The 24,624-nt window shown below is 57.1% G+C and overlaps 1 protein-coding gene across 7 annotated transcripts; it reads left to right on the top strand.

The window, feature by feature from the left end:
• The first annotated feature begins 97 nt into the window (after positions 1 to 97).
• HCFC1 (host cell factor C1) lies at positions 98 to 24,256 on the top strand. 7 transcript variants are annotated; one of them, XM_036887131.2, is made up of 27 exons: positions 98 to 133; positions 1,413 to 1,557; positions 6,846 to 6,994; positions 7,190 to 7,350; positions 7,906 to 8,114; positions 9,027 to 9,111; positions 9,613 to 9,719; positions 10,867 to 11,046; positions 11,175 to 11,534; positions 11,780 to 11,940; positions 12,458 to 12,655; positions 13,013 to 13,237; positions 13,331 to 13,435; positions 13,624 to 13,843; positions 14,198 to 14,340; positions 14,474 to 14,612; positions 14,805 to 15,025; positions 15,629 to 17,159; positions 17,400 to 17,563; positions 18,084 to 18,660; positions 19,120 to 19,443; positions 19,631 to 19,749; positions 19,857 to 19,994; positions 20,309 to 20,494; positions 21,175 to 21,475; positions 21,981 to 22,044; positions 22,267 to 24,256. In XM_036887131.2, the coding sequence occupies exons 1-27, from the start codon at positions 113 to 115 to the stop codon at positions 22,304 to 22,306; spliced, it is 6,273 nt and encodes a 2,090-aa protein (XP_036743026.1). In that variant the 5' UTR covers positions 98 to 112; the 3' UTR covers positions 22,307 to 24,256. The 7 variants fall into 7 exon arrangements, with proteins under 7 accessions (XP_036743026.1, XP_036743024.1, XP_036743027.1 ...); XM_036887132.2 differs by lacking the exon at positions 98 to 133 and adding an exon at positions 149 to 416; XM_036887129.2 differs by lacking the exon at positions 98 to 133 and having other exon boundaries at positions 148 to 1,557; positions 19,123 to 19,443.
• Positions 24,257 to 24,624: the final 368 nt, after the last annotated feature.

The following is a 24,624-nucleotide window of genomic DNA, read 5'->3' as shown; positions in this document are numbered from 1 at the left end:
CGTCTGAGGTATCCTCATCCGGGCATTCTCCGATGCCATGGCCGCCATCTTTGTTTTGTGCTGAAAGTCGCTATTGACGCCCGTGGACGGCCGGGCGAGAGGAAGTGGCAAGATGGCGGCTCCCAGGGCGGAGGTGTGGAGGGGCGCTGGGAGGGGCGCTGGGAGGGGCCGCAGGGCTGGACGCGGCTGCGCCTGACGAGCACGGTCTGAGCTCAAGCCAAGCGCGCAGCGGCCTTGGGCTCTCGTTGCGGGGCAGCGCAGGGCTCCTTTAAGAGGCCTCGGCCCAGAGGCGAGGCCGGGCGAAGGCGGGGAGGTTGGGGGCGAGCAATGACGTCGCCCGACCCCGCCCCCTCGCCCGACTGCCGCCATGTTTAGTTGTTACTTCTTCACACAAGATGGCGGCTCCCAGGGAGGAGGTATGAGCGCCCTGCCGTTACCGCTCCTCTTGCCGTACAGTTGCCACTTCGGGGCTTAACTCTAGCTCCTTGGAGCGGCTCTCGTGGGAAGGAGTCATAAGGAGGGAAGCGAGGATCGGACGCTGCCTAGCGTTTGGTTGGCAGTGGAAAAACTGAAGGAGGAGGAAGAGAATAGGGGGCAAGGGGGAGTTACTCTCAAGATGGCGGCTCCCAGGGCGGCAGACGCAGCCTGAGGAGCAGAGGCGGACTAAGGGGAAAGGTTCGAACATCACGCGTCCTACGGCGCGAGCTCCCGAGCAGCCCCCAGGAATTCGAGCTTTTTCCACTGGCCTCTGGCGCGCCTCTATCCCTTACGAGTGTCGAGGCTGTTGCGGGAGCGGCGGCTGCGCTAAGCGCTGGGCGGGGAAGCGGGACGGTCTCAAGATGGCGGCTCCCACAATTGTGGTCTGAGCGCCGGCGGGACTGGGACAGCCGCCGTGCCTGTGGCTCCTTTCCACCCGCCCCGGAAGCCGGCCAGTGCAAGGGACTTGGGGGTGTGTGGGAACCGGGCCGGGTCTCCGCCATTTCCGGCGGGGGAGGGCTACGACTGAGGAAGGGAGGAGAGAGAGGCGGCTCAAGATGGCGGCTCCCAGGGCCTCCCGCCCGAGCTTGTGAGAGGGAGCGCCTGGGCAAGTAGTCAGGGCGGCAGGACTCGGCGGCCTTCAGCCTCTTGGGCCTAGGCGCATGATAGATTCGGGAGGTTCTTGAGGAGACGGGGTGAACCAGAAGAAGGGGAAGAGCCGAAGGGAAGGAGGATAGTTAAGATGGCGGCCTCCATGGAGCAGTCCACCGCTGTGTGAGGAACCGCTTCTCCGTTAACTGCCTTAGGTGAAGGGGTGTGTGTGAGAGACGAATTGGAGCCCCCTTCCCGTTTGGTGACTGGTTTCCACCGCGCCCTTTCCCGAAACTATGGCTTCGGCCGTGTCGCCCGCCAACTCGCCAGCTGTGCTTTTGCAGCCCCGCTGGAAGCGAGTGGTGGGCTGGTCGGGTCCAGTGCCCCGGCCCCGCCACGGCCACCGCGCCGTGGCCATCAAGGAGCTCATCGTGGTGTTCGGCGGCGGCAACGAGGGGATAGTGGACGAACTGCACGTGTACAACACGGGTGAGTGCAAAGCCCGCTGGGTCCTCGGATCTTTCCCTCCCATTTCTCCGCACTGATTTGCTCTCCCTGTGCCTGTACGACCCTTTGCTCTGCCGAGCTTCTCTGCTTTTCTCTGTCTCTTTCCTTCTTCTTACACCCTCTGCCTCTCCTGGGTTGAGGGGTGGTTTCCGTTATTGGAGAGGAACCCTCGAGTCCGGCTGTGAGGGGGCGGGGGCGTCGACATCGGAGGTGACTTCAGACAGACACCGTTACCCCACCGGGCGGATGCGTCCTTTGGCGCAGGCAGAGTCCCACCCCCTTCCTCGCTCCTGCGCCTGCTCCGCTCTTCCCCGTCGCTTGTGCTCATTCGGGAGAAATGACAGCTTCTAGATTACAGATTAGTTCTGTCTCCTGAGAAGGGGAAGAGCCGAGCAGACTAACGCGATCTCGGGCGGGAGGGTGGGGGTTGTGTGCCGTGCAGGCTAATCGTCTCCCTGATGTGCAGGCGCCTCGGGGCCCCACAGGTCGGGTGGCGTTGCTGCCTTCCCCTTTCCACTTTTTACTTCTGCAGTTTTTTCACATGGCCTGTTTTTTCGGTCTGGGACCCTGCAATGGAGTAGGTGAATTTCAGTGATCCGGCAGGGGGCTGGGTCGGACCTGAGCTGACCTCCGCTTCCTGTGAGGTTGAGGAGGTTGCCCTGTCCGGTTTTAGACCTTCCCCAAAGGCTGCCTCCCTCCTTGAGAGGAGGAGATTCCATGGGAGACAGAAGCCGCAGCACGCCTCTGGCTGCGCTCCTTGCTAGGTCTCTAGGGCTGGCCCGCATCCTCCTGCGACCCCCTCCCCCGTGGTCACTTGGTCTGCATTGCACACCTAGCGCCCCATTGGGCCCAAGCTGCCTGTTGAGTGGACTCTGGCCCCCAGCACCTTGCCTTGCTCGGGAGAGCCTAGGAGTTCTCACTGAGGACTGTGAGCCTGTGCGCGTGCAGTCCTGGGGGAGAACCGCCGCCCTCTGCGGGTCACACAGTAGTAGTATTTCAGGAAGCTGCCTGCCCTAGCAGCGGGACGATGCTCTCAGGTTGGCAGTGGCCGTCTTCCAGCTCTTACCCCTTGCTGTCACATCCAGCAAACTCCTTTTGCTTCAGGTCCATCCTCCCGGGGCTGTGGCGGTGCTAGGGTCAAGTTCCGGACACCTCCTTTCTGCTTTGAGCTTGCTCTGCAGTGGGGAGTTGGTGGCTGAGGGAGACATTGGTTGGAGTGGTGAGGTGAGGGCTGGGCTCTGGGTTGGGTGCTCCCCCTCCCCTGAGGTGAAGAGTGCAGTTTTCTTTGCACCTTGTAGGTTGTTGCCCCTGCCAACTTGACTTTTAAAAGGCTGGTGGGTTGTTGTGACCCTTTGCATTCCGGGCCTCAGCACCTGTCGCCTCCAGCGATGCCTGGCTGCTTAGTGGTGCCCCCGCTCAGACAGCTGCAGTAGCAGCAACCAGCCCAGTGAGGGGAGGCTGCCGGGCAGGGCTGTTTTTAGAGAGGCTGCTGCCCTGAGCAGAACCTCCTAAACTCCTTTGACCAACTTATTCTCCTAAGGCCTGGAACAGTCTCTTTGGCAGGGAAGTAGAATTTTAGGAAGTAGGGCAGGGGCCTAATTTCCATTAGTCCCGAAGTCCACTGTTTGCAGGGGCCTTTGCATATTTGTTAGTTTGTTTAAAGGAGTTGACCACCTTGGTGTTAATTCCCTCCCCATCTGCAAGGCTATGTTTTGCAGTAGAGGGTAGCCAGCCTTCCAAAGGACTGCAGCCCTGGGTCCCTCCAGGGTAGCAGTTTGGAAACTGCCCTAATGAACTCCTTAGGTGACTTCTCAGGGGAGTGACTGGTAGACCCACCTTGCTGTCCCTTGCCTGGTGTCTGGGCATCGTACAACAGGGCGGGAATTTGTCTGACATTTGGTGTCCACCAGCAGTGCTTGTAGCTGTGAGGCTCTTGATGTTGCCTCTCTGCTGCTGGTTTGGCCACTGCCTGGACATCTGGCTTCTTGCTTACCTTTGTTTTGTTTTAACTGAGGCCTCAGTGTATTCCCCTTGGGTACCCTCTTGCACTTTTCCTCCTGCAGGATGAGTGCTCAGAGAAACTCATATTTTGGAGAGAGCTGGTCTGGAAGCATTCCCTGTCACTAAGATAAAAGGCTTCAGGATGTGTGTGCGTGCTTTGCTCTTGGTTAGTTCAGCGGTCTGGGTGTGACAAGGGTCTGGGGGTTTTCAAGTGTGCACTTAAAGCATTTGTGTATGAAAAAGTGTGTCTTTCCTTCTGGCACCAGTCACCACAGCAACTGTGGGACACTTGACTGGCTTTTGGGAGGTCTCAGGGTATAGGTACTGCCTTTGACCTCAGGGATTTTATTTCAATGTAGCAAAGCAAATTGCTCAGAGGACCTGGTGCTGATAGGGTAAATGCACCCTGATGAGGGGAGGATGTGGCTGGCTGCCAAAGCAGTCACCCAAGGCTGGTCTTTCTCAGTGGTTCTTTAATGTCCATTGACTGTTACAGCTTGAAGGAGCCTTGGAAATTATCTAGTGGAACTTCCATGTTTTTGCACATGAGAATATTGGGGTCTGAGAGGGGAAGTGACAGGTCTATGGTCACCCCGCCAGCTGGCAGTGGAGTCCGGCAGTAGTAACAGACCTTCACAGTCTCTGTTAATGGGTGAAGGCCACCACTTTGGGAATGCCCCCCTGTTCCTGAAGTTATTGGTCACTAAGTTGAAGTTGTCTCATATCTGTTCCCCCTGCATTCTGGGCCCTTCTCTCTTCTCACTTGACTCTTGCAGTCACTTCCTGATTGGCTCTGCTAGTTTCACTTGTTGGGAAATTTTGCTCACCCTTCCAGGCCCAGCTCCAGTGTTACCTCTTCTGAGAAGCCCCCCTCCCCATAATCGACCCTGCTCTGTACTCCCAAGGCTCAGGCTCAGGGCAGACCTCTTTTGGGCTGCTCTTCCCATCGTGGGAGGATGGCCCAGCAGCCTTCCTACTAGACTGGAGGTTTAAGTATGGGAGTCGTGGCTGTGCCTCCCAGCACCTGGCACCACATCTGCCATACAGGAAGTGCCCCAGCATCATGGGGTGAACAAAAAGGCAGCTGGGGGAGCTTGGTCGTCTACCACTGCACGGGTATAGGTCTCTCGGTGGCCACAGGTGGAGGTTGAAAGGATGGCAGCAACTGCACGTGGTTTTGGCAAAGCATGGAAAGGGCTGGGGGGCATCTCATAAAACAGAAGCTGGGGTTTCTGTCTTGCTGAGGAGAGAGAAGGTGGAATGTGGTTCTGGTCCTTCCATGGAGAGTACTGTGTGCAGGTGGCCTCCTCTCCTCCAACCCTCTCCCAGCTGAGAGCCGTGACAGCCAGAGCATTATCAAGAATGAGGAACGCTGGGGGTGGGTTATATGATGCCCTGCTAGATGAGCTAGGACCGAGAGCAGCTGGCGTGTGCAGCGGCCACAGGTGGTGCTCAGGTGAGTGAGGGCAGCCGATGACTTCCTGTGCACTAGGCCCTGAGGTGGGTACCCAGCAATAACTTGAAGTCATTGACCGGGTCCTTGTCTCTCTGTGATACCAGAGAGGTCACTTCCCTTTCTGGTTCTGTTCCTTTATCAGTTAAGGGAGGTTGGCTGAGTTTATCTGAGAAGTTTCTTTTTTATCCTGGTAACTTGGGTGAAACTCCTCCCAAGACATCGTGGGAGTCTGCCTCTCCCAGCGTGTGCAGGGGTGGCTTGCTCTGGCATGGAATGAGAATGAGGCAGTGAACTGGGCTGGGGGTCTGGGTGCACGGCAGCCAGCAGCATTGCATCATCTCCTAGGAACATGGCAGAGGAGGGCTAGTGCTGTAGGCATCATGGAGTCTCAGGGACTCTGCCAAACCACAGAGGAGGCCAACAGTCTGTTCCATACCAAGCTGTAGGGTTGAGTAGTAGGGAGTAATGGGGCATTTTTGCCTCAGGGAAAATGTGCTTGTCTTGGGTACAGTTGTGGTTTTAGATGAGGGTTGGCCTTTTGGCCCAGGTGTATGTTGGGCCTTGAGGGTGACAACATAAGGCTTGAATTACCCAGCATGCAGGAGGGGTGTTTCAGTGTTCAAGTGCATGGCTGTGCAAAAGGTCAGGCCAAGAAGCAGAGAGTAGCTGGGGCTTCCCACGGAGCTCCCCTAACCCCTGGTTAGACTCCAGGGGTGCTCTGTTCACACCCAGGTTCCTTCCCCTCCCACCAGCACTTCAATCCCAACGTGCTCATATTTGACCAGAACCAATTTAGGGGCATAAAAGCAGATTTGTGTCTGGCACCCAGTTTGAGGTTTTTGGAACCAGAGTGGGTGATCCTTTAAGGGACAGTCATTTAAATAATGTGTAATTGAGGGCAACCCTCAAAAGAGGAGATTTTTTTCCCCAGGAAGCCCTGGCATGGCGGGTATGAGACGAGAGCCTGGAACAAGGAGTGGGGACTCCAGGCAGATGGAGGGCGGGTCATGAGCCTAGCTGAAGGCTGGCCACCAGGTGCTGCGTGGTTTCTGATTTACCCTCTTCCTTGGAGGCCTCCCCACCTCACCCCATCCCCAGCTAGATGATGGGCTTTGGGGAAGATTCTGTGGCCAGAAGAGGCTGTAAGGGTGCCACAGAAGCTCAGGCACCTTTGGCATTCAAGAGTAATTCTGGAGTGGTGTGGGCGTGGCATGCAGGTGATGTGGATTGTCACCTAGGAGATGCCGGCAGAGGTAGATTCTTGCCCTCATGCTTCTCTTAAGCCAGAAGGCTGACTGCCTTCATTGGCTCCCCAGCCTTCCAGTAGCACCTGCAGGAAGGACGGTACTGGCCCATACCACTCACTCTTTCAGTCATTTAAAGGTGCAGCCATGGGCCCCTGGGAGGAGGAACACAAGGCCACCAAGAGGGTATTTTGCATGTTAGACATTTCTTTCTGATGACCCACTGGGCACTAGGGGAAGGAAGTTGGTGGCCACATTCCCAGAAGTTGATGAATTATCTTGGTCAGTGACTTCCTGCTTGTTACAACGACCTTGACAAGAAGCAGGCTGACCACAGGCTCTTTCGAGGTGGCCTCTGAGGTCAAGGGGTTTAGAAGACAGCTTGGGCCATGGGCTGGCCTTGAACACTGAAAGGAGAAAGTCCCACATCCTTGGAACAAGAGGGCTGCCTTGAGCCCTCCTTTATTGGACTGTTTTGCAGGCTGATGGGCTGGGGACCAGGAGAACTGGGGGCTCTGCTTCTGGGAGCCCTGGAAGTGCTCTTACACCTGCTTCTTTCTGCTCCCCAGCAACCAACCAGTGGTTCATCCCAGCCGTGAGAGGGGATATTCCCCCTGGGTGTGCAGCCTATGGCTTTGTATGTGATGGGACTCGCTTACTGGTGTTCGGTGGAATGGTGGAGTACGGGAAATACAGCAACGACCTCTATGAGCTTCAGGTAACAGCCCCAGTGCGTGCTCCTTGTGGTCGCAGCTGGGCGAGGTAGTGAGGCCAGCGTCAGAGTGGCAGGGAGCTGCCTGCTTCAGTCAGGTGCCTGCCTCACCGCGACCAGCTCTGTCCGCGGGACAGATGGCCTGGGCCCCGGCAGTGGCTAGCTCATTCCCAGGTCAATGGCTGAGTCTTGATTTCACAGGCAAGCCGGTGGGAGTGGAAAAGACTCAAAGCAAAGACGCCCAAAAATGGGCCCCCTCCATGTCCTCGGCTTGGGCACAGCTTCTCCCTTGTGGGCAACAAATGCTACCTGTTTGGGGGTCTGGCCAACGACAGTGAGGACCCTAAGAACAACATTCCAAGGTGAGGCTTTGTTCCTTTGGTGTGGAATCCCATGATAGTGGGTATTTTTGCCTGCCAGCCAGCCAGCCCCACTGCTGAGTCCCTTTCCTGTGCCCTGTAGGGAGCTTTCATTTCTGAGGTCTCTAACCCCAAGGAGGCATTGTGGGAGGAGGGCTCAGCCAGGAGGTAGAAACCCCACCTTGCCTTGGGCTGGTCCCTGTTCTTCAGGCCCGGTTTAACCCTGGCCCATTCCTCCTCAGCCTCTGCTGCCTGCAGGTTTAGTGGTGGGCATTTTCCAAGGTTGGTGGCCAAGGGCCTTTGTAAAGTCTGGAGGTAGTCCCAGGCCAGTACCCTCCTTTCCAATAGGCACTCATGTAATGCCCAGTTTCATGTGCCAGTCAGCCCAGCACACCCCATCCTGCTGCTCCTCGTGGACTCGTGCTCATCCTCGGGAGCTTCTGGGGGCAGGCATGGAGGGACTTGGAGTTTGTGTGGCCTCAGCCCCCTTGGCCTCCCAAGGATACTGCCATTCACCTGAGTAGTCCAGGCTTACTGTAACTGACCTTTCTTTTCTAGGTACCTGAATGACTTATACATCCTGGAACTGCGGCCAGGCTCTGGAGTGGTAGCCTGGGACATCCCTATCACTTACGGCGTCCTGCCCCCGCCCCGGGAGTCACATACTGCTGTGGTCTACACTGAGAAAGACAACAAGAAATCTAAGCTGGTGATCTACGGAGGGATGAGTGGCTGCAGGCTGGGGGACCTCTGGACTCTGGATATCGGTAAGAAGTGGGTGTGGCTGTTCCAGTAGCCTTAGAGTGATGTAAGCCTGCTGGACAGCAGTGCGGGATGGCGAGGTGTGGGGCTCTGGGAGAGAGCGAGTGCCCTGCTTAGTTCCTTCTTACAGCAGAGTGGGGGCAGAATTCTGTTTGAGGCTCTAATCTTTGTCCTGAGCTTGTGGCATTGCTTTTGAGAAAGAACAAGGCTCAGTTGGCCTAGTTAGTGTCCTGGCTCGAGAGTAAGTGGAGAAGTAAAGGCTTTTCCAGGGTGGAATTGTTTAGATTTGGTAGCATTAATCCCTATCCATCTGTCAGGTCAGACTCTACCAGGAATAGGGTGCCCTGGTCTGTCACAGTCAAATGGGTTGTCAAGAGACCCTAAGACCTACAGGGGCTACTTGGGTTGATAACCAGATTGGGGTATTAGGAGTGGTTGAAAGAAGTTCAAGTTTTTAACCTGAAGAACAGTAAAGGGGAAAGGTGGCTGTGGTCCTGTAGTTCGTTGTGGGCACTCAAAAGAGTTTATCTTGGGCAGAATTCCCAGCAACATGCTTCCCGCCATGCAGTCTGTAGATGATAGAAGTGGTGTGAGGGTGAATGCTTCTCGTGGCAGGTAGGGTGTGAAGCCAAGGATATCTTGAGGATATGTCCGCCGAGCCTACCCTAACCCCGAGAGCAGTGCTGGCTCACAGCAGGGGGCTCAGTAAGAGCTTGAATAGATGCTGTTGCCAGGATGGTGCGTACAGCTTGGGAAGCACTGGCACCAGGTGATCAGAGGGCCTCTCAAGGGCAGTGGGGACGCCAGGCATGGAATTCTTATGCTAGGTCAGCACCTGCCTTCCAGGGCCTTCCCTGTACCTGTGGAATATCCTCTGGGTTGGGGGGACGTGTGTCTGAATATCCATTGCTCTGCAGAGACTCTGACATGGAATAAACCAAGTCTCAGTGGGGTGGCACCTCTTCCTCGAAGTCTCCACTCAGCCACAACCATAGGAAACAAGTGAGTAACTGGTGATTGCTTCTCTCTTTCTAGCCTGGCCTCACCCCTGCCTCCAGAGGCCTCTCAGTTTTGTTCCTACGATTCCTAAGGCCTGAGGAGAGGCCTCTTTGTGGTTGGGCTGGCATTCAGCAGCCCTGTCTTTCCATTACGATCTTGGGGTGCTATGAGAAGACAGACTCAGGGTAGAGGGGTGCAGACTGTTCTAGATCCCCTACATAAGCAGCTGGGTTTCTTTGTCAATGCGAAGGTTCCAAAGCAAATTTGAGAATGTTAGAGATGGAGGAGGTTAGTGAGCTTTAGGTGAGCTCTGCAGTGGTTCCAGGTGACACAGTTCTCGTGAGGGCTGAGCCACCAAGTAGGAGAGGGCCATGGCAATAGTTTCACGTATCTTGGGGACAGCTGGAGAACCAAGCATATTCAGAACTTTCTGGGTGGTAGAGGAGGCCCCTAGTTTGACACGTCCTCTACAATCCTCTCCTACTCTTCCCTCCCTCATCCCAGAATGTACGTGTTTGGTGGCTGGGTGCCTCTCGTCATGGATGACGTCAAAGTGGCCACACACGAGAAGGAGTGGAAGTGTACCAACACACTGGCTTGTCTCAACCTGGGTATGGCCTCCTCGGGCTTGGAGTGGCCTGCAGAGGGCTGTAGGAGGCTGGTCCTCCTCGGCCCCGAGAGCTGTGTGGGGCGTGCAGGGAGAGAAGCTGCTTCTAAGGCCTGTGCCTCTAGAACCCACAAGAAGCAGCCGCTGGTCAGAGTGCTCTGAGAGATACTTCTGCTTTCCACGTTTTGAATAGGCTCTTCTTCCACGTCCAGCTCAGGAAAGTACAAATGCTGAGCGGTGTGGAGCCCCCCTTCTGCCTCCCATTATGTTTGGCAGAGGCAGCCACGTGGGTGGTTTTTCATTCACCCTGCAGGGACTTTTTCTATATATGCAAGCATTGCCTGTAGGTACCTTTTAAAAAAACAAAACAAAATAGCAGCCTGCTCTATGCAGTGCTGCACCATGCTGTTTCCTCTGTCTTGGAGACCATCCTGTCCCGCATGGCGAGCAGCCTCATTCTTTTGAATTGGTATCGTGGTGTCGAAACTTGCACAGACTCTACTCTGTGAGTATCCTTGCATCGTTCTCGCCACGTGCAAGCGTAACTGAAGGGGAAAACCTAGAGGTAGAATTGCTGTCAAAGGGGTGTTGCCAAGTTGCCCTGCACAGAGGCTGTGGTTGTATGGACACCCCTGAGGTGCAACTGTGGTGCCCATCAAGCTGTTTGGTCTTCACTGAGCCACTTAGGTGATTGCCTTTCCCCATGGGCCGGCCCCTGCTCCCCAGCTCACCTTGAGCCCTGGCTGCAGGGGGCACAGAAATCCAACTGCCAGGCACCTTATGGTCAGTTTGCATTTCTTTTATTTTGAGCAAAGGTACGTGTTTTTTCCTAGACCCTCTGTCGCCTTCTGTAGCTTGCTTGTGTTCCCCTTTGTATCGGCTCTTCTGCTGTTTGGTGTATAGGAAGTGAAACTTCTGGCTGGTGTCTCAGATAGTTTCTCCAGTTTGTAGCTCGTGGTTTATAATTTTACTTTTCATGGCCTTTTTGCCATACAGAGTAGAGTTGTCGTTTTTTGTTTTTAACTCAGTGATCTTTGATGACTTCCTGGTTTTAATTCCCCATCCCTGACAGCAAAAGGCCAAAGGGCTACCGGGGGTTATGGGTTTCTCTACCCACCCCACTGCTGACCTCCGCCTCCCGCCCTTCCCAGATACCATGGCCTGGGAGACCATCCTGATGGACACGCTGGAGGACAATATCCCCCGAGCCCGAGCCGGCCACTGTGCCGTAGCAATCAACACCCGCCTGTACATTTGGAGTGGGCGTGACGGCTACCGAAAGGCCTGGAACAACCAGGTCTGCTGCAAGGACCTCTGGTACCTGGAAACAGGTAAGGCTGACTGGAGGAGGGAGCCTTAGGCCTGCCACCGTGTGGCTGAGCCTGAGGGTGTAGCCGCCTGCCATGCCCACCGCTGAAACCTCCGTCTCCCCTTTCTCACCACCTGTGCTCTCTTACAGAAAAGCCACCCCCCCCAGCCCGGGTACAGCTGGTGCGAGCCAACACCAACTCCCTGGAGGTGAGCTGGGGAGCAGTGGCAACAGCCGACAGTTACCTTCTGCAGCTCCAGAAATATGACATTCCTGCCACGGCTGCTACTGCCACCTCCCCCACGCCCAATCCAGTCCCATCTGTGCCTGCCAACCCTCCCAAGAGCCCTGCCCCGGCAGCAGCCGCACCTGCTGTGCAGCCGCTGACCCAAGTAGGCATCACGCTCCTGCCCCAGGCTGCCGCCGCACCCCCGACTACCACCACCATCCAGGTCTTGCCGACGGTGCCTGGCAGCTCGATTTCCATGCCCACCGCAGCCAGGACTCAAGGTGAGCACTTGAGGGCAGGGCCTGGCCCCCCGGGAAATGGCGTTCCTGAGTAAGGGCTGCTGACAGCGCGCCTAGCCCAAACCTGTTACCGAGTGCCGGGGGTCGGGGCTCAATCCTGCCGGTGCGGACCATCACTGGAGGGTATCTGGAAGGGCCAGGCATGAAGCACAAGCAGGTCACGTGCGCATACTAAATGTAACACAAGGGCTGGGGCTCTGCTGATGGACACTCCCTTCTGTTGCCAGGTGTCCCTGCTGTTCTCAAAGTCACTGGTCCTCAGGCTACAACAGGAACCCCATTGGTCACCATGCGACCTGCCAGCCAGGCTGGGAAAGCCCCTGTCACTGTGACCTCCCTTCCGGCAGGCGTGCGAATGGTCGTACCAACACAGAGTGCCCAAGGGACGGTGAGAAGCAGCTGCTGGGCTGGGCTGGGCTGGGTGGGGCAGGGCTTCTTGGTGATGCCTGGTGCCCTGACTGGGTTCAGATGCTACCCAGTTTTAGTACCATTCATCCTGGGCCTGTCTTGGCTGTAAAGCATTGAGGCAGCAGCCTCTCAGTACTAAGTTTTTCAGAGTACAGCCTGGGGGAGAATCTATCCAGTGGGGGGGTTAACCCAGACCTGCAAAGAGAGAGCTGTATCTGACTTAGTGGTCTTTAGGAAAGATTTGGAGCTGCTGACAAACTCCTGCCACTGGGTTGTAGAGCCCGGTTGGTGGCAGGAGTCCAGGTCGGGGCCCGGAGAGCAGGCCCCAGCAGTCTGAGAAGCTGAGAGACACTACCCTCAGGAGTTCTGGGCAGGAAGAGGGCTCTTTGGTCAGGACTGAGCCTCTTGGGGGGTTCTGGTGAGATCTGTGGAACAGGGAGCTGGGCAGCCTTGGTGCCAGTGTTGCCACAGGCTCATGCACCCTGTGCCCACCACAGGTGATTGGCAGCAACCCACAGATGAGTGGGATGGCTGCATTGGCAGCTGCAGCCGCTGCCACCCAGAAGATCCCTCCTTCCTCGGCGCCCACAGTGCTGAGTGTCCCAGCAGGTACCACCATCGTCAAAACTGTGGCCGTGACGCCTGGCACTACCACCCTCCCGGCTACTGTGAAGGTGGCCTCCTCACCAGTTATGGTGAGCATCCCACAAGCCTGGTTCTGAGCCAGTGGCCTTGGGGCCAGGGGCTTCTGAGCACTGATCAGACAGCAGCCCCTCCTTCTGGGCTTGGCCCAACCGGCAAAGGATGTTGGTCCATAATTGGTGCTTTCTGTGGGCTGTGGATTAAGCCATCACCTGTAAGGGTGTGGCAGCCTTAGACTAGGCCTGTGATGTGCAGTCTTCTCCCCTGCTTCACTAAAGGATAGGTAAACCAAACTGAACTGTTGGCGGGGGGAGAGCAGCCAGGCTGGAGCTGTGGGCTCGCCAGGACAATTTGGGTAGAGGTTTGGTCTCTCTCTGCTCTGCCCATAACTCATCTCTGCCCGCATCCAGGTGAGCAACCCAGCCACTCGCATGCTGAAGACTGCAGCTGCCCAGGTGGGGACTTCTGTCTCCTCCGCTGCCAACACATCTACCCGCCCCATTATCACTGTGCACAAGTCAGGGACTGTGACGGTTGCCCAGCAAGCCCAGGTGGTGACCACCGTGGTGGGTGGGGTCACCAAGACTATTACCCTGGTGAAGAGCCCCATTTCTGTCCCAGGAGGCAGTGCTCTGGTGAGTGGCCCCATCTGTGCAGCATGTGGCACAGGCCAGATTGTGCTCTTGATTAGTTTCCAGATCATTTCCTGTTCATCCTTTCCTTTTTAGATTTCCAATCTGGGCAAAGTGATGTCAGTGGTCCAGACCAAACCAGTTCAGACGTCAGCAGTCACAGGCCAGGCATCTACAGGCCCAGTGACTCAGATCATCCAGGTGAGCTTGTGGGCACTGGCCATGCATGTCTGCCTAGAGAAGACCCCTTGGGCACATGTGGCACACACAGTCCTGCTGCTCTTCAGAGCATTCCCTGAGCTGCTTGGGTTGCTGTGGAGAGTAACCAGACCAGACTTTCTGTCCGACTTTCCACACCTCACCCTCTTTCACCTGTTCTCTCCTTGCAGACCAAAGGGCCCTTGCCAGCTGGGACTATCCTGAAGCTGGTGACCTCAGCAGATGGCAAGCCCACTACCATCATCACTACCACGCAGGCCAGTGGGGCTGGGACTAAGCCCACCATCCTGGGCATCAGCAGTGTGTCCCCCAGCACCACCAAGCCTGGCACAACCACCATCATCAAGACCATCCCCATGTCAGCCATCATCACACAGGCGGGCGCCACGGGTAGGGGTTCACCACCACCACCACCCCGCGCCCCAGTGCACTAGTGAGGAGTTGTGTCGGAACGGGTGGAGGCCGGGCCGTGATGTACTCTTGGTTTCTGTTGTTTTTCCCTTCTCCACCCTCTCTTTACATTCAGTTTAAGGCTTGTAGGGAGGTAGCAGGGGTGCAGCTGGGCCTTTGGTACTACATTGTAATCAGGGAGCAGCAGGAGTAGCTACTTGATAAGGGCCCAGTGGAGCTAGATCATGGGAGCTAGTGCAGAGCATAGCCCCACAGGCAACAGTGTGGACGGGGCTGCTGCCACCTCCATAGCCTGGCCTGAAGCCAAGTGCCTGCCCCCTCCCTCCCATCCAGGTGTGACCAGCACTCCTGGTATCAAGTCCCCCATCACCATTATCACCACCAAGGTCATGACATCAGGAACTGGAGCACCTGCCAAAATCATCACTGCTGTTCCCAAGATTGCCACTGGCCATGGGCAACAGGGAGTGACCCAGGTGAGGCATGCTGGGCCCTCTGCTCAGCCCTGCCCCAGCAGGCCACACTTGTCTTCCTGAGGGGCTTAGAGGGGGCAGCACAAGGGTATGGCCAGCTTGTGAGTGACTTTGGGGGCACTCTCTGGCATTCCAGGTGGTGCTAAAGGGGGCCCCTGGACAGCCAGGCACCATCCTCCGCACTGTGCCCATGGGGGGCGTCCGCCTAGTCACCCCTGTCACTGTCTCCGCTGTGAAGCCTGCTGTCACTACACTGGTTGTGAAGGGCACCACAGGTGTGTAAACCTGCAGGCTGGGCCCACCTTTTTGTTGGAGGGCTGGGGGAGGGTGCCGGTGCCCTCTCCAGAGCCTTCTGTTCCCATTGGGTGCACTCCAGAGCCCCCAGTGCCTCCAGCCCCAATGGGCACAAAGCTGTGGGAAGATAGGCACCAGCAACATGCCTCACCCTCTCCCCATCCTGCCTTTAGGCGTCACAACCCTTGGCACTGTGACGGGCACCGTTTCTACCAGCCTTGCTGGAGCTGGGGGCCACAGTACCAGTGCCTCCCTGGCCACGCCCATCACCACCTTGGGCACCATTGCCACCCTCTCAAGCCAGGTGATCAACCCCACTGCCATCACTGTGTCAGCTGCACAGACCACGCTGACAGCAGCTGGTGGGCTCACAACCCCCACCATCACCATGCAGGTAGGGTAACCAGCAGAGCATGAGGGTGTGCACCCCACCCAAGGGTCACAGTGTCCATCTTGGGGCTCTGCAGCGGGTCCCTCTTCCCCTCAGGCGTGGGGCAGCCAGAGGATGTTTCCCTGTTGTGTTTTGATCCTTAATCACTGTCTAACGGTCTGTCACATTGAGATACCAGGTCTTAGCCATTTCCGGTTTTTGAACGTTGTTATTTTTCTAGTGGTATTACAGAGGATGTGATAATTCATCTTAACTTGCATATAGCATTTTTCTTATTTTCACACATCCTAAGCTGAATACCTAAGAGTCGTGAAATGTCTGTTGCTGGCCTTCATGGGGCGTGTGGTTAGCAGGGTTCCCTCCCTGACCTGGGGCCGGCCCAAGCCCCATCCCGCTGCCCCTTTCCAGCCCCTGTGGCCCTTGAGGCCAAGCAGTACCTCATCCCAGGTCTCTGAGCCAGTCAGTGCCTTCAGGTCAGAGAACAAGCAGGCCCTGGATGTGCCAGAGCTGTTGCTTTCTCAGCTGCGTCAGTGGTCCACTGCAGGACAGTGAGAGGGACAGATGGGAAGTTGTGGCACTAACTCTTCTGTCCGGCGTCTCCTCCAGCCTGTTTCTCAGCCTACCCAGGTGACTCTGATCACAGCACCCAGTGGGGTCGAGGCCCAGCCTGTACATGACCTCCCCGTGTCCATTCTGGCCTCGCCAACTACAGAACAGCCCACAGCCACAGTTACCATTGCTGACTCGGGCCAGGGTGATGTGCAGCCTGGCACTGTGACGCTGGTGTGCTCCAACCCGCCCTGCGAGACCCATGAGACAGGCACCACCAACACCGCCACCACCACAGTCGTAGCTAACCTCGGGGGGCACCCCCAGCCCACCCAAGTGCAGTTCGTCTGTGACAGACAGGAGGCAGCTGCTGCTCGTGTGACCTCGACGGTGGGGCAGCAGAACGGCAGCGTGGTTCGCGTCTGCTCCAACCCACCATGTGAGACCCACGAGACGGGCACCACCAGCACGGCCACCACTGCCACCTCCAACATGGCTGGGCAGCACGGCTGCTCCAACCCGCCCTGCGAGACCCATGAGACGGGCACCACCAGCACAGCCACCACCGCCATGTCAAGCCTCAGCACTGGCCAGCAGCGAGACGCCTGGCACACCTGTGTGGCCAGTACCACCCCCACTGTGGTCCGCGTCAGCGTGGCTGCTGGGGCGCCGGAGAGAGCCCTGGGTTCTGTCAGGCCGTTGTGCCAAACCCGCCAGAGCAGTGTGAGCAGCAGCAGCAGCATGACTGTGGTGGCCACTGGGGCCCCATGTGTGGCTGGCCCGTTCCTCAGGCCAAGCCTGTCCCTGGAGGCTGGTGGCCATAGCGCCACATTTGTGCAGTTGGCCCCTCCAAGTGGCCAAGTCAGGTCCAGCGGCCCCAGTGGCAAGGACAGCCCTGCAGCAGGCCTGGGTCAGCTGGTGTCTGTGGGGCGTCAGCTGGAGGTACATGGCACCCATACAGCCACCATCCCCACCATATCCTGCACCACCCTGGGTGCAGGGGAGCCCCGTGAGGTGCGGGGGACCCCCATGCCTGCATATGAGAGCTTGCCTAGTGCCACTGTAACTGTGACAGCCCTGGAGGCACTGCTGTGCCCCTCAGCCATCGTGACCCAAGTCTGCTCCAACCCGCCCTGCGAAACCCACGAGACGGGCACTACCAACACCGCCACTACCTCGAATGCAGGCAGTGCCCCGCAGGTCTGCTCTAACCCGCCTTGCGAGACCCACGAGACGGGCACCACCCATACACCCACCACTGCCACCTCCAGCGGGGGTGCGGGCCAGGCTGAGGGTGGGCAGCAGCTGCCCACCGGCCGTCCCTGTGAGACGCACCAGACCACGTCCACTGGTACCACCATGTCAGTCAGTGTGGGTGCCCTGCTCCCCAACACCGCCCCCTCCCACAGGACCCTGGAGTCTGGCCTGGAGGTGGTAGCACCGCCCGCCATCACTCCCCAGGCTGGGACTTCCTTGCTGGCTGTTTTCCCAGCACAGAGGGTGTGCTCCAACCCCCCCTGTGAGACGCATGAGACAGGCACCACGCACACAGCCACCACTGTCACCTCCAACATGAGCTCAAACCAAGGTGAGTGAAGGTGGCCAGCCTGGCATATGTGGTCTCCTGGAGCTCAGGTCAGAGGGTGAGGAAAAAAGTGCCTACAGGATACATCTAGCCGGAGGGAAACAGATTCTATACGGGGCTCAGTTTACAGGGGTGGGTGGGACCTCCAGGAGACCATGTCCCTTGGTGGCAAAGCCAGGTGGAAGCCCTGAGGCTCCTGCCAGCCGAGTGCTTGTCGCATAGCTCTCTGCTTGCCCCCTGCAGATCCCCCCCCAGCTGCCAGTGACCAGGGAGAGGTGGAGAGCACCCAGGGCGACAGCGTGAACATCACCAGCTCTAATGCCATCACCACAACCGTATCCTGCCCACTGACACGGGCCGTAACCACCGTGACACAGTCCACACCTGTCCCGGGCCCCTCTGTGCCGGTAAGAACACTGAAAAGGGCCCCTTTTCCCTCCCTGCCACCCACTGTGTCTTCAGCCTGCGCTGTTCTGGAGTTGGGCACCAGGTGTCACTCTTGTAGCAGGCACAGTGCCTTGCCTGGTCCTTTTTCCAGACCATAAAAGGGCAGCCTTAGTCCGGACAGGGCAGGAGGCAGGAGTCCCCCAGGCCTCAGGGTTTTGCAGGCACTTTTATTTCTGTATCTGTTTCCCTTGGCTCGTCATTTCACCATACCCCAGGAGAGTGACACGGCAGAACTCTGAGCGCCCCTTTGACTAGACCTGGAGGCCTCTGAGGATGAGTTAAAATCGGCCAGTAGGCCTTGAGGGTCTCTCCTCCTCTTCCTGTACTCCCTGCTAGTCAGTGACCTGCCACCCCTCCCCATGGAATGGGGTTGCACTGGCCTGTGTAGAATGAAAATCCAGTCCTGCAGGGAAAAATGAAGGCTGCCTGGTTCTGGTGTCCCTCTGCTCCCCTCTGACGGGGACTTCTCTCCCTTTCTAGAAGATCTCATCATTGACTGAGACTACCCCAGGGGCTCTGACCACCGAAGTCCCCATCCCAGCCACGATAACAGTGACCATAGCCAACACAGAATCTTCTGACATGCCCTTCTCTGCTGTTGACATCCTGCAGCCCCCAGAGGAACTCCAGGCCTCACCAGGGCCTCGCCAGCAGCTGCCGCCACGGCAACTCCTGCAGCCTGCCTCCACATCCCTGATGGGGGAGTCTGCCGAGGTCCTGTCTACTTCCCAGACCTCTGAGCTCCAGGCCGCTGTGGATCTGAGCAGTACAGGGGACCCATCTTCAGGCCAGGAGCCTGCCAGCTCAGCTGTGGTGGCCACTGTGGTAGTCCAGCCACCCCCACCCACGCAGTCTGAAGTAGACCAGTTGTCACTTCCCCAAGAGCTGATGGCTGAGGCCCAGGCGGGTACCACCACTCTCATGGTAACAGGGCTCACCCCTGAGGAGCTAGCAGTGACTGCTGCCGCCGAAGCAGCTGCCCAGGCTGCAGCCACAGAGGAAGCCCAGGCCCTGGCCATTCAGGCAGTGCTCCAGGCCGCGCAGCAGGCTGTCATGGGTAGGTGCTAGGGGAGGGTGGCTTGTCGTGTCATCTTTAGTCCAGTCCAAGCTGGACGGGAACCCTGAGGGGCAAGACAGGCTCCTTGGGAAGAGCAAGGACACAAGGTTCTAGAGCCCTGCTGCTGTTGGCCCTGGCCAGAGGGCATGGTGACAGGCAGGCAAAGAGGAGGCCTAATTCCTGCCAGGGCAGTGCAAGTCAGACATGATGGGGAAGATGGGCACAGCAGGTGGGCTGGGCTTGGCACCCAGGGAGGAGGCAGGGCCCCTTGGTTGGGAGGGCAGGGTAGAGGTGGGCTGGGATACAAGTTTGTGGGCCGGGCTCTGAAATGCCTGTGTCCATCCAGACTTCCCTGCTCTCGTGGGAAGATGAGGCTGGGAGGCAGTGACAGTGGGAAGCCACGGATGGGTTGCTCCTGGCTGGTGTTCCTCTTGAGTGGTGTTGTTCTTCACCCTGGAGCAGGCACTGGGGAGCCCATGGATACGTCTGAGGCAGCGGCAGCCGTGACCCAGGCAGAGCTGGGCCACCTGTCAGCTGAGGGCCAGGAGGGCCAGGCCACCACCATCCCCATCGTGCTGACACAACAGGAGCTGGCTGCTCTGGTGCAGCAACAGCAGCAGCTCCAGGAGGCACAGGTCCAGCAACAGCACCATCACCTCCCCACTGAGGCGCTGGCCCCTGCTGACAGCCTCAACGACCCAACCATTGAGAGCAACTGCCTCAATGAGCTGGCTGGGGCCGTCCCCAGCACTGTGGCCCTGTTGCCCTCCACAGCCACCGAGAGTAAGTGGGGCCCTGCCTGGCCATGTGCACATTTCCTGCAACACCGACCCCAGGGAATGTAGGAGAGAAGGTCTGGGTCCCTCTGCACAGAGATGGGGGAGTGTTGTTGCTCTGACTCGAGGGAGGGACTCCTACACAGCAGACAGGTTCCCGGGACCTTTCCCACTGATGCCTTCTTTCCTCCCAGGCCTGGCTCCATCCAACACATTTGTGGCCCCCCAGCCAGTCGTGGTAGCCAGCCCTGCAAAGCTGCAGGCCGCAGCTACTCTGACTGAAGTGGCCAACGGCATTGAGTCCCTGGGTGTGGTGAGTCTGGTGTGGCAGTGCTTCATGGGGCGGGGGCGGGGGCGGGGCACTGCCTCTCGGCCCCAAGGGCTGGGGGCTTGATCTCTTTTCCTCTTTTTGTCTTCCAGAAGCCAGACCTACCACCCCCGCCAAGCAAAGTCCCCGTGAAGAAGGAAAACCAGTGGTTTGATGTGGGGGTCATTAAGGGTACCAATGTAATGGTGACACACTATTTCCTGCCACCAGATGATGCTGTCCCATCTGATGTAAGTGTCCCCAGGAGCTAGCACCCTTGGGTGGGTGGATCCTGGCCGTGAAGGGAGTTTCCGGGGCTCCAGGGGTGCCCTGAGGCTTGGAGCGTGTCTGAGAACAGCCAGGTGCAAAGCCTCCCCCGCACGCTTCCTCTTCCTATGCCCTTCAAAGCAGCAGAGGAGCCCAGTCTCGGGCCACACCACACCCCGCCAGACCTGCACCATTCCCAGGGCGGGAAAACTGCTCTGGTAGGCCCAGAGCTGCCCTCTGCATAGTGGGCTTCATGTCACTGCCTTTCCTCTGATTGTTCTCTGGCCTTTTGCCCCAGGATGATTCAGGCACTGTCCCCGACTATAACCAGCTGAAGAAGCAGGAGCTGCAGCCAGGCACAGCGTATAAGTTCCGTGTTGCCGGGATCAATGCCTGTGGCCGGGGGCCTTTCAGCGAGATCTCAGCCTTTAAGACATGTCTGCCTGGTTTCCCAGGGGCCCCCTGTGCCATTAAAATCAGCAAAGTGAGTTCTGTCACGTGGGGTGGCCCTGTCCCCGGCAGGTCCTCTGCCTGGAGCAGAGCACACCTCGCGGGAATGCATACACTTGGCTCTCCCTTTTATCCTTGGGCCAGGTAGGGGTGATGCAGGAGGGACCTCAAGATGTGGGCAGAGTCAGCCAGGTCTGTGATGAAGCTTCTGGTCTTGGCTCTGTCACCAATTGCTGGGATGACAGGGGCAAGTTCCTTCCCAACCCCTGGCATCATTCTTTTCTGAAACATGGCAGCTAATGTTCAGTGAGTGTCTACCACAGGCCATATTCAATGTGTTTTTTCTAATCCTTAAAACATCCTGAAGAGGTCTGGAACCTGCTGTTAGCTCCATCTTCCTGGTGAAGAAACAGGCACCAAAAGGCCAAGTGACAAGTCACACATTAAGTGGCAGAGTGGGTATAGGAAGACTTTTGTGTCCCTATCCATTTAATTTCATCATTACATCGAGCTGCCTTCCACGTGGGGACAGATGAAGCCATCTGTTTGGAGTTCCCTGAACTGCTGGGAAATAGCTCTGTTGTTAGGAGGAGCAGTGAAGTATCAACAGGCAGTTCTGGAAGGGGAAAAGCATTCTAGCTCCTCTGTCCCCAGGCAGGCAGGGTGGGATAAAGTCAAAAAGGCCGAAGACAGCACTCTACCCCTTGATTCTAGAGTCCGGATGGTGCTCACCTCACCTGGGAGCCGCCTTCAGTGACCTCCGGCAGGATCATTGAGTACTCAGTGTACCTGGCCATCCAGAGCTCCCAGGCTGGAGGGGAGCCCAAGAGCTCCACCCCGGCGCAGCTGGCCTTCATGCGGGTGTACTGCGGGCCCAGCCCCTCCTGCCTCGTGCAGTCCTCCAGCCTCTCCAATGCCCACATTGACTACACCACCAAGCCCGCCATCATCTTCCGCATCGCTGCCCGCAACGAGAAGGGCTACGGCCCAGCCACCCAAGTCAGGTGGTTACAAGGTGGGTCATGTTCCTCAGGCAAGCATCAAGTGGGGTGGGCAGGCTGACCCAGCTCCTAGTTGGACTTTAGAGCTTTACAGATGGATGACATGATAGTCTAGGGTGCTATGGAGGTATCCTGCATGGGGTATCTCACCTCATCTGGGGGCAGAGTATATGAGGTGAGATGGGGTGGAGAGGATTGCAAGGGCCTGAAGTAGGCAATGGGTGAAGCTGGAGCCCCAGCGGCAAGGGACAGGATGAGGAATGGAGGCTCTACGCTGCCCTGTGGGGTTTGTGCTGGTTCCTGCAAGGCTGGCCAGGGAGGACGGTGAGGTGTCTCGCCTGAGTCCTGGGCAACCATGGCGAGGGACCATCGTGCTCAGCTGGTCGTGCTGGGGGCCTGAGAGGCTCTGTAGGGTATGGGTGGGGTACAGATATTCTCTCTGCTCTTGGTCCCCTGGCCTGTGGGCTGCTGTGTGACTGAGCCTTGCTGAGCTGTTCACCACTCCCTCTTTCCTCTCAGAAACCAGTAAGGACAGCTCTGGCGCCAAGCCAGCCACCAAGCGGCCCATGTCCTCCCTGGAGATGTAAGCAGGAAGCCCCTTGGAGGAACTGAGGCTGGGGGTGGGTGGCTTGTAGGAGGAAAGAGCAGTGGAAAGGGTGGGGCCTTGATTCTCCTTTACCTGTCTGGGAGCCTAAGTGGGTGTGAGCCCCCACCAGGTGTAGCACCAGGTGCAGCTCCTGCTTCCGCACTACTGTTGAGACCTACATGAACACTTGCTCTTTCCCTTCTCCTTCTACCTTCCAAGGAAATCTGCTCCAAAGAAATCTAAGGCAGACGGTCAGTGAGAGGCAGCTGCTCTGCACCTGGATTCTTCTCCAGACCCCCTTCTGCTTCAGGAACACCGCCCACCCAGCGCTCACACTTTACCCTCAGGAGCCACTGGTCACCATTTGTTCTTCCTCCTTTTTTTTCTGTTTTAAAAATAGTCTCGACAAAGCACATTTTACCACTGCTGTTGGAAGAAAGTGGAAGGCAGATGTAGAAGAGCAGAGAGCAAGTGAGATAGAGTGCGCCTTCCTCTCCTCCCCCAGTGCCTTCCACTGGGAGCTGAACAAGCCCGCAATTCTCCAAGGCCCCCAAGGAGAGAAACAAAGTCAGTGTGAAGTCAGAAAGCATGCTCCTCCAAAACCTGTGCTCCTCTCGGTGTTTCTCACCCTTGGCTCAAGGGGGCAGTTGTGGGCACAGAGGGAAGCACCTAAGCTGAGGAAGGGCCCCGCACCCTGTCTGCTCCACGCTGCACCCTCTACCCTGAGAAGCTTGGCAGGAGCCCAGCTGGGGGTCTGGCTTGTTCCATTTTATGTTACCTTTGCATTTCCCATCACCCCACAGCCCGTGCTTTGGCTAATCCAATCCTGTCTGTGCCCAGCAGTTTTCTCAGCAGCTTTTGTCCTTTTCCTCCCATTTTCTTCTTTCCTGTTTAGAGAGAGAGATGAAATAAAAAGGAAGGTGGACAGTAGAGCCCTGGCAGCCTCAACAGTGTTGTGTGAAAATCTCCTGACTCCCAGTGGCGCGCAGCAGCCCTGCTTAGGTCTCCCTGGGTCAAGGCTGGGGCCACATCAACTGCTGCATTTGCTGTATTTTTTTTTTTTTAGTTGAAATTGATGAGGTTAACATTTTTATTGTAATTTTAGTCTTAGCGTGTGGGGTTTTGTCTTTTTTTGTTGTCAGCTGTGTACAGAATATGTATCTTTCTTTCTGTCTTTTTTTTTTTTTTTACTTTTTTTTTTTTTGGCTAGGCCTTCTTTCTGGAGGAAAAGCTGAGGGTGGCCAGGGCAGGAAAAGCATGGAATCTACCCTGTGGGCGTGGTGTTCACTACCCAGCCTGATTTCTTCTTGCTGGCCCCTGCCCTCTGCCCCTTTGCCTGTCCCCAGGACTCTGGGACAGGGAGGGTGAGCTGTCAAACCTCTTCCCCGTGGGCGACTTCTCCCCACCTACAGGATCCAGCATGAGCATCTGTTAGAGCCTGAAGTCGGTTGGGTTTCGGATGAGGACAGCCCAGAGTGGGTCCTGTGTTCTCAGCACCCCTAGGCTCACTCCCTGGTGTAATTGGCTTAGAGGATCTGACACCCTTAACTGCAGCTACCCACATCCACAGGCCTCTAGTCAGTTGTCCCAGAAAGGGTGGGAGAGGGGAACTCAGCCTTAGAGGCAGCCTGGGAGGGCAAGGGTGTGGTGTTACCTGGAGGACCTCAGGGAAGGAGCAAGGTAACAGCACCCAGCACCAGTTCAATTAATTTGCAGCACTGGGCCTGAGCTGTGCCAGTCCTTAGGGCCAGACTTGGAGGGACGTGGGCTCTGCTCGGAGTGGCTAATGAGACAGCTTTCTGCTCCACACCCAAGCTTTCAAAGAGCAAGGCTTGCAAGCAGGTTACAGAAGGATTTAAAACAAGCAGCCAATCACTTCGGACATCCATTTCTGCCCTGGAGACGCAGCTATAGCCGGGTCCCTGGCCTTTGCAGATCCCCGCCACCAGCCTGTGCCCTCTGGGGCCTCTGGTTTGTTGTATTATAGTATATTTCGCTGTGGAAAATGTCACGTTTAGTCACCTTGGAGCCCACTTGCCTGGCTCCATTGTCCCCCCACTGCCCTTCTCCTGAGCACCCTTTGATTTCTCGTTTCTGAGAACAGTACACCCATTCATCTATTGTAGAGTAACCCCTGTGATGCAATATTACCATAGTGCGATGTCGTTTTGTGCTATTTTGAACAATTAAAATACTTTTTTTGAAATAACCACTTGTTTCCACTGTTTGGGGACTCCCACCAGAGGAGGCAGTAGGCAGAAAGCAAGGCCCACAAACACTTAACCAAAGCTCTTGGGAGCCTCTGGTTCACAGCACCTGCTGTGAACAGGATTCTGTTTCCCAGTTGCCTGCTAAGTTTCAAGGCTTCGCTGCATCTGTGGCCTCGGGAAGCTGCTGACAACTCTGTCTGGGTACTGGAGCCCCTTCCCCTCCCTGGCAAGAGGGTAGGAGCCTGGGGCAAAGGCCGGTTGCCGGCTGCTGGCTGCCTTGGACAGTAGGAGAGGGCTGAACTGCTCCCACTGAGAGCTTAGGCCCCCCAGTGTCCAATCCCCAGGACAGATGGGCATTGCTCTTGGG

This window comes from Manis pentadactyla, chromosome X (genome assembly GCF_030020395.1).
Source record: "Manis pentadactyla isolate mManPen7 chromosome X, mManPen7.hap1, whole genome shotgun sequence".
Taxonomy (NCBI): domain Eukaryota; kingdom Metazoa; phylum Chordata; class Mammalia; order Pholidota; family Manidae; genus Manis; species Manis pentadactyla.
Note: the sequence above shows the minus strand (reverse complement) of the source record. Positions and strands in the feature narration are given on the sequence as shown.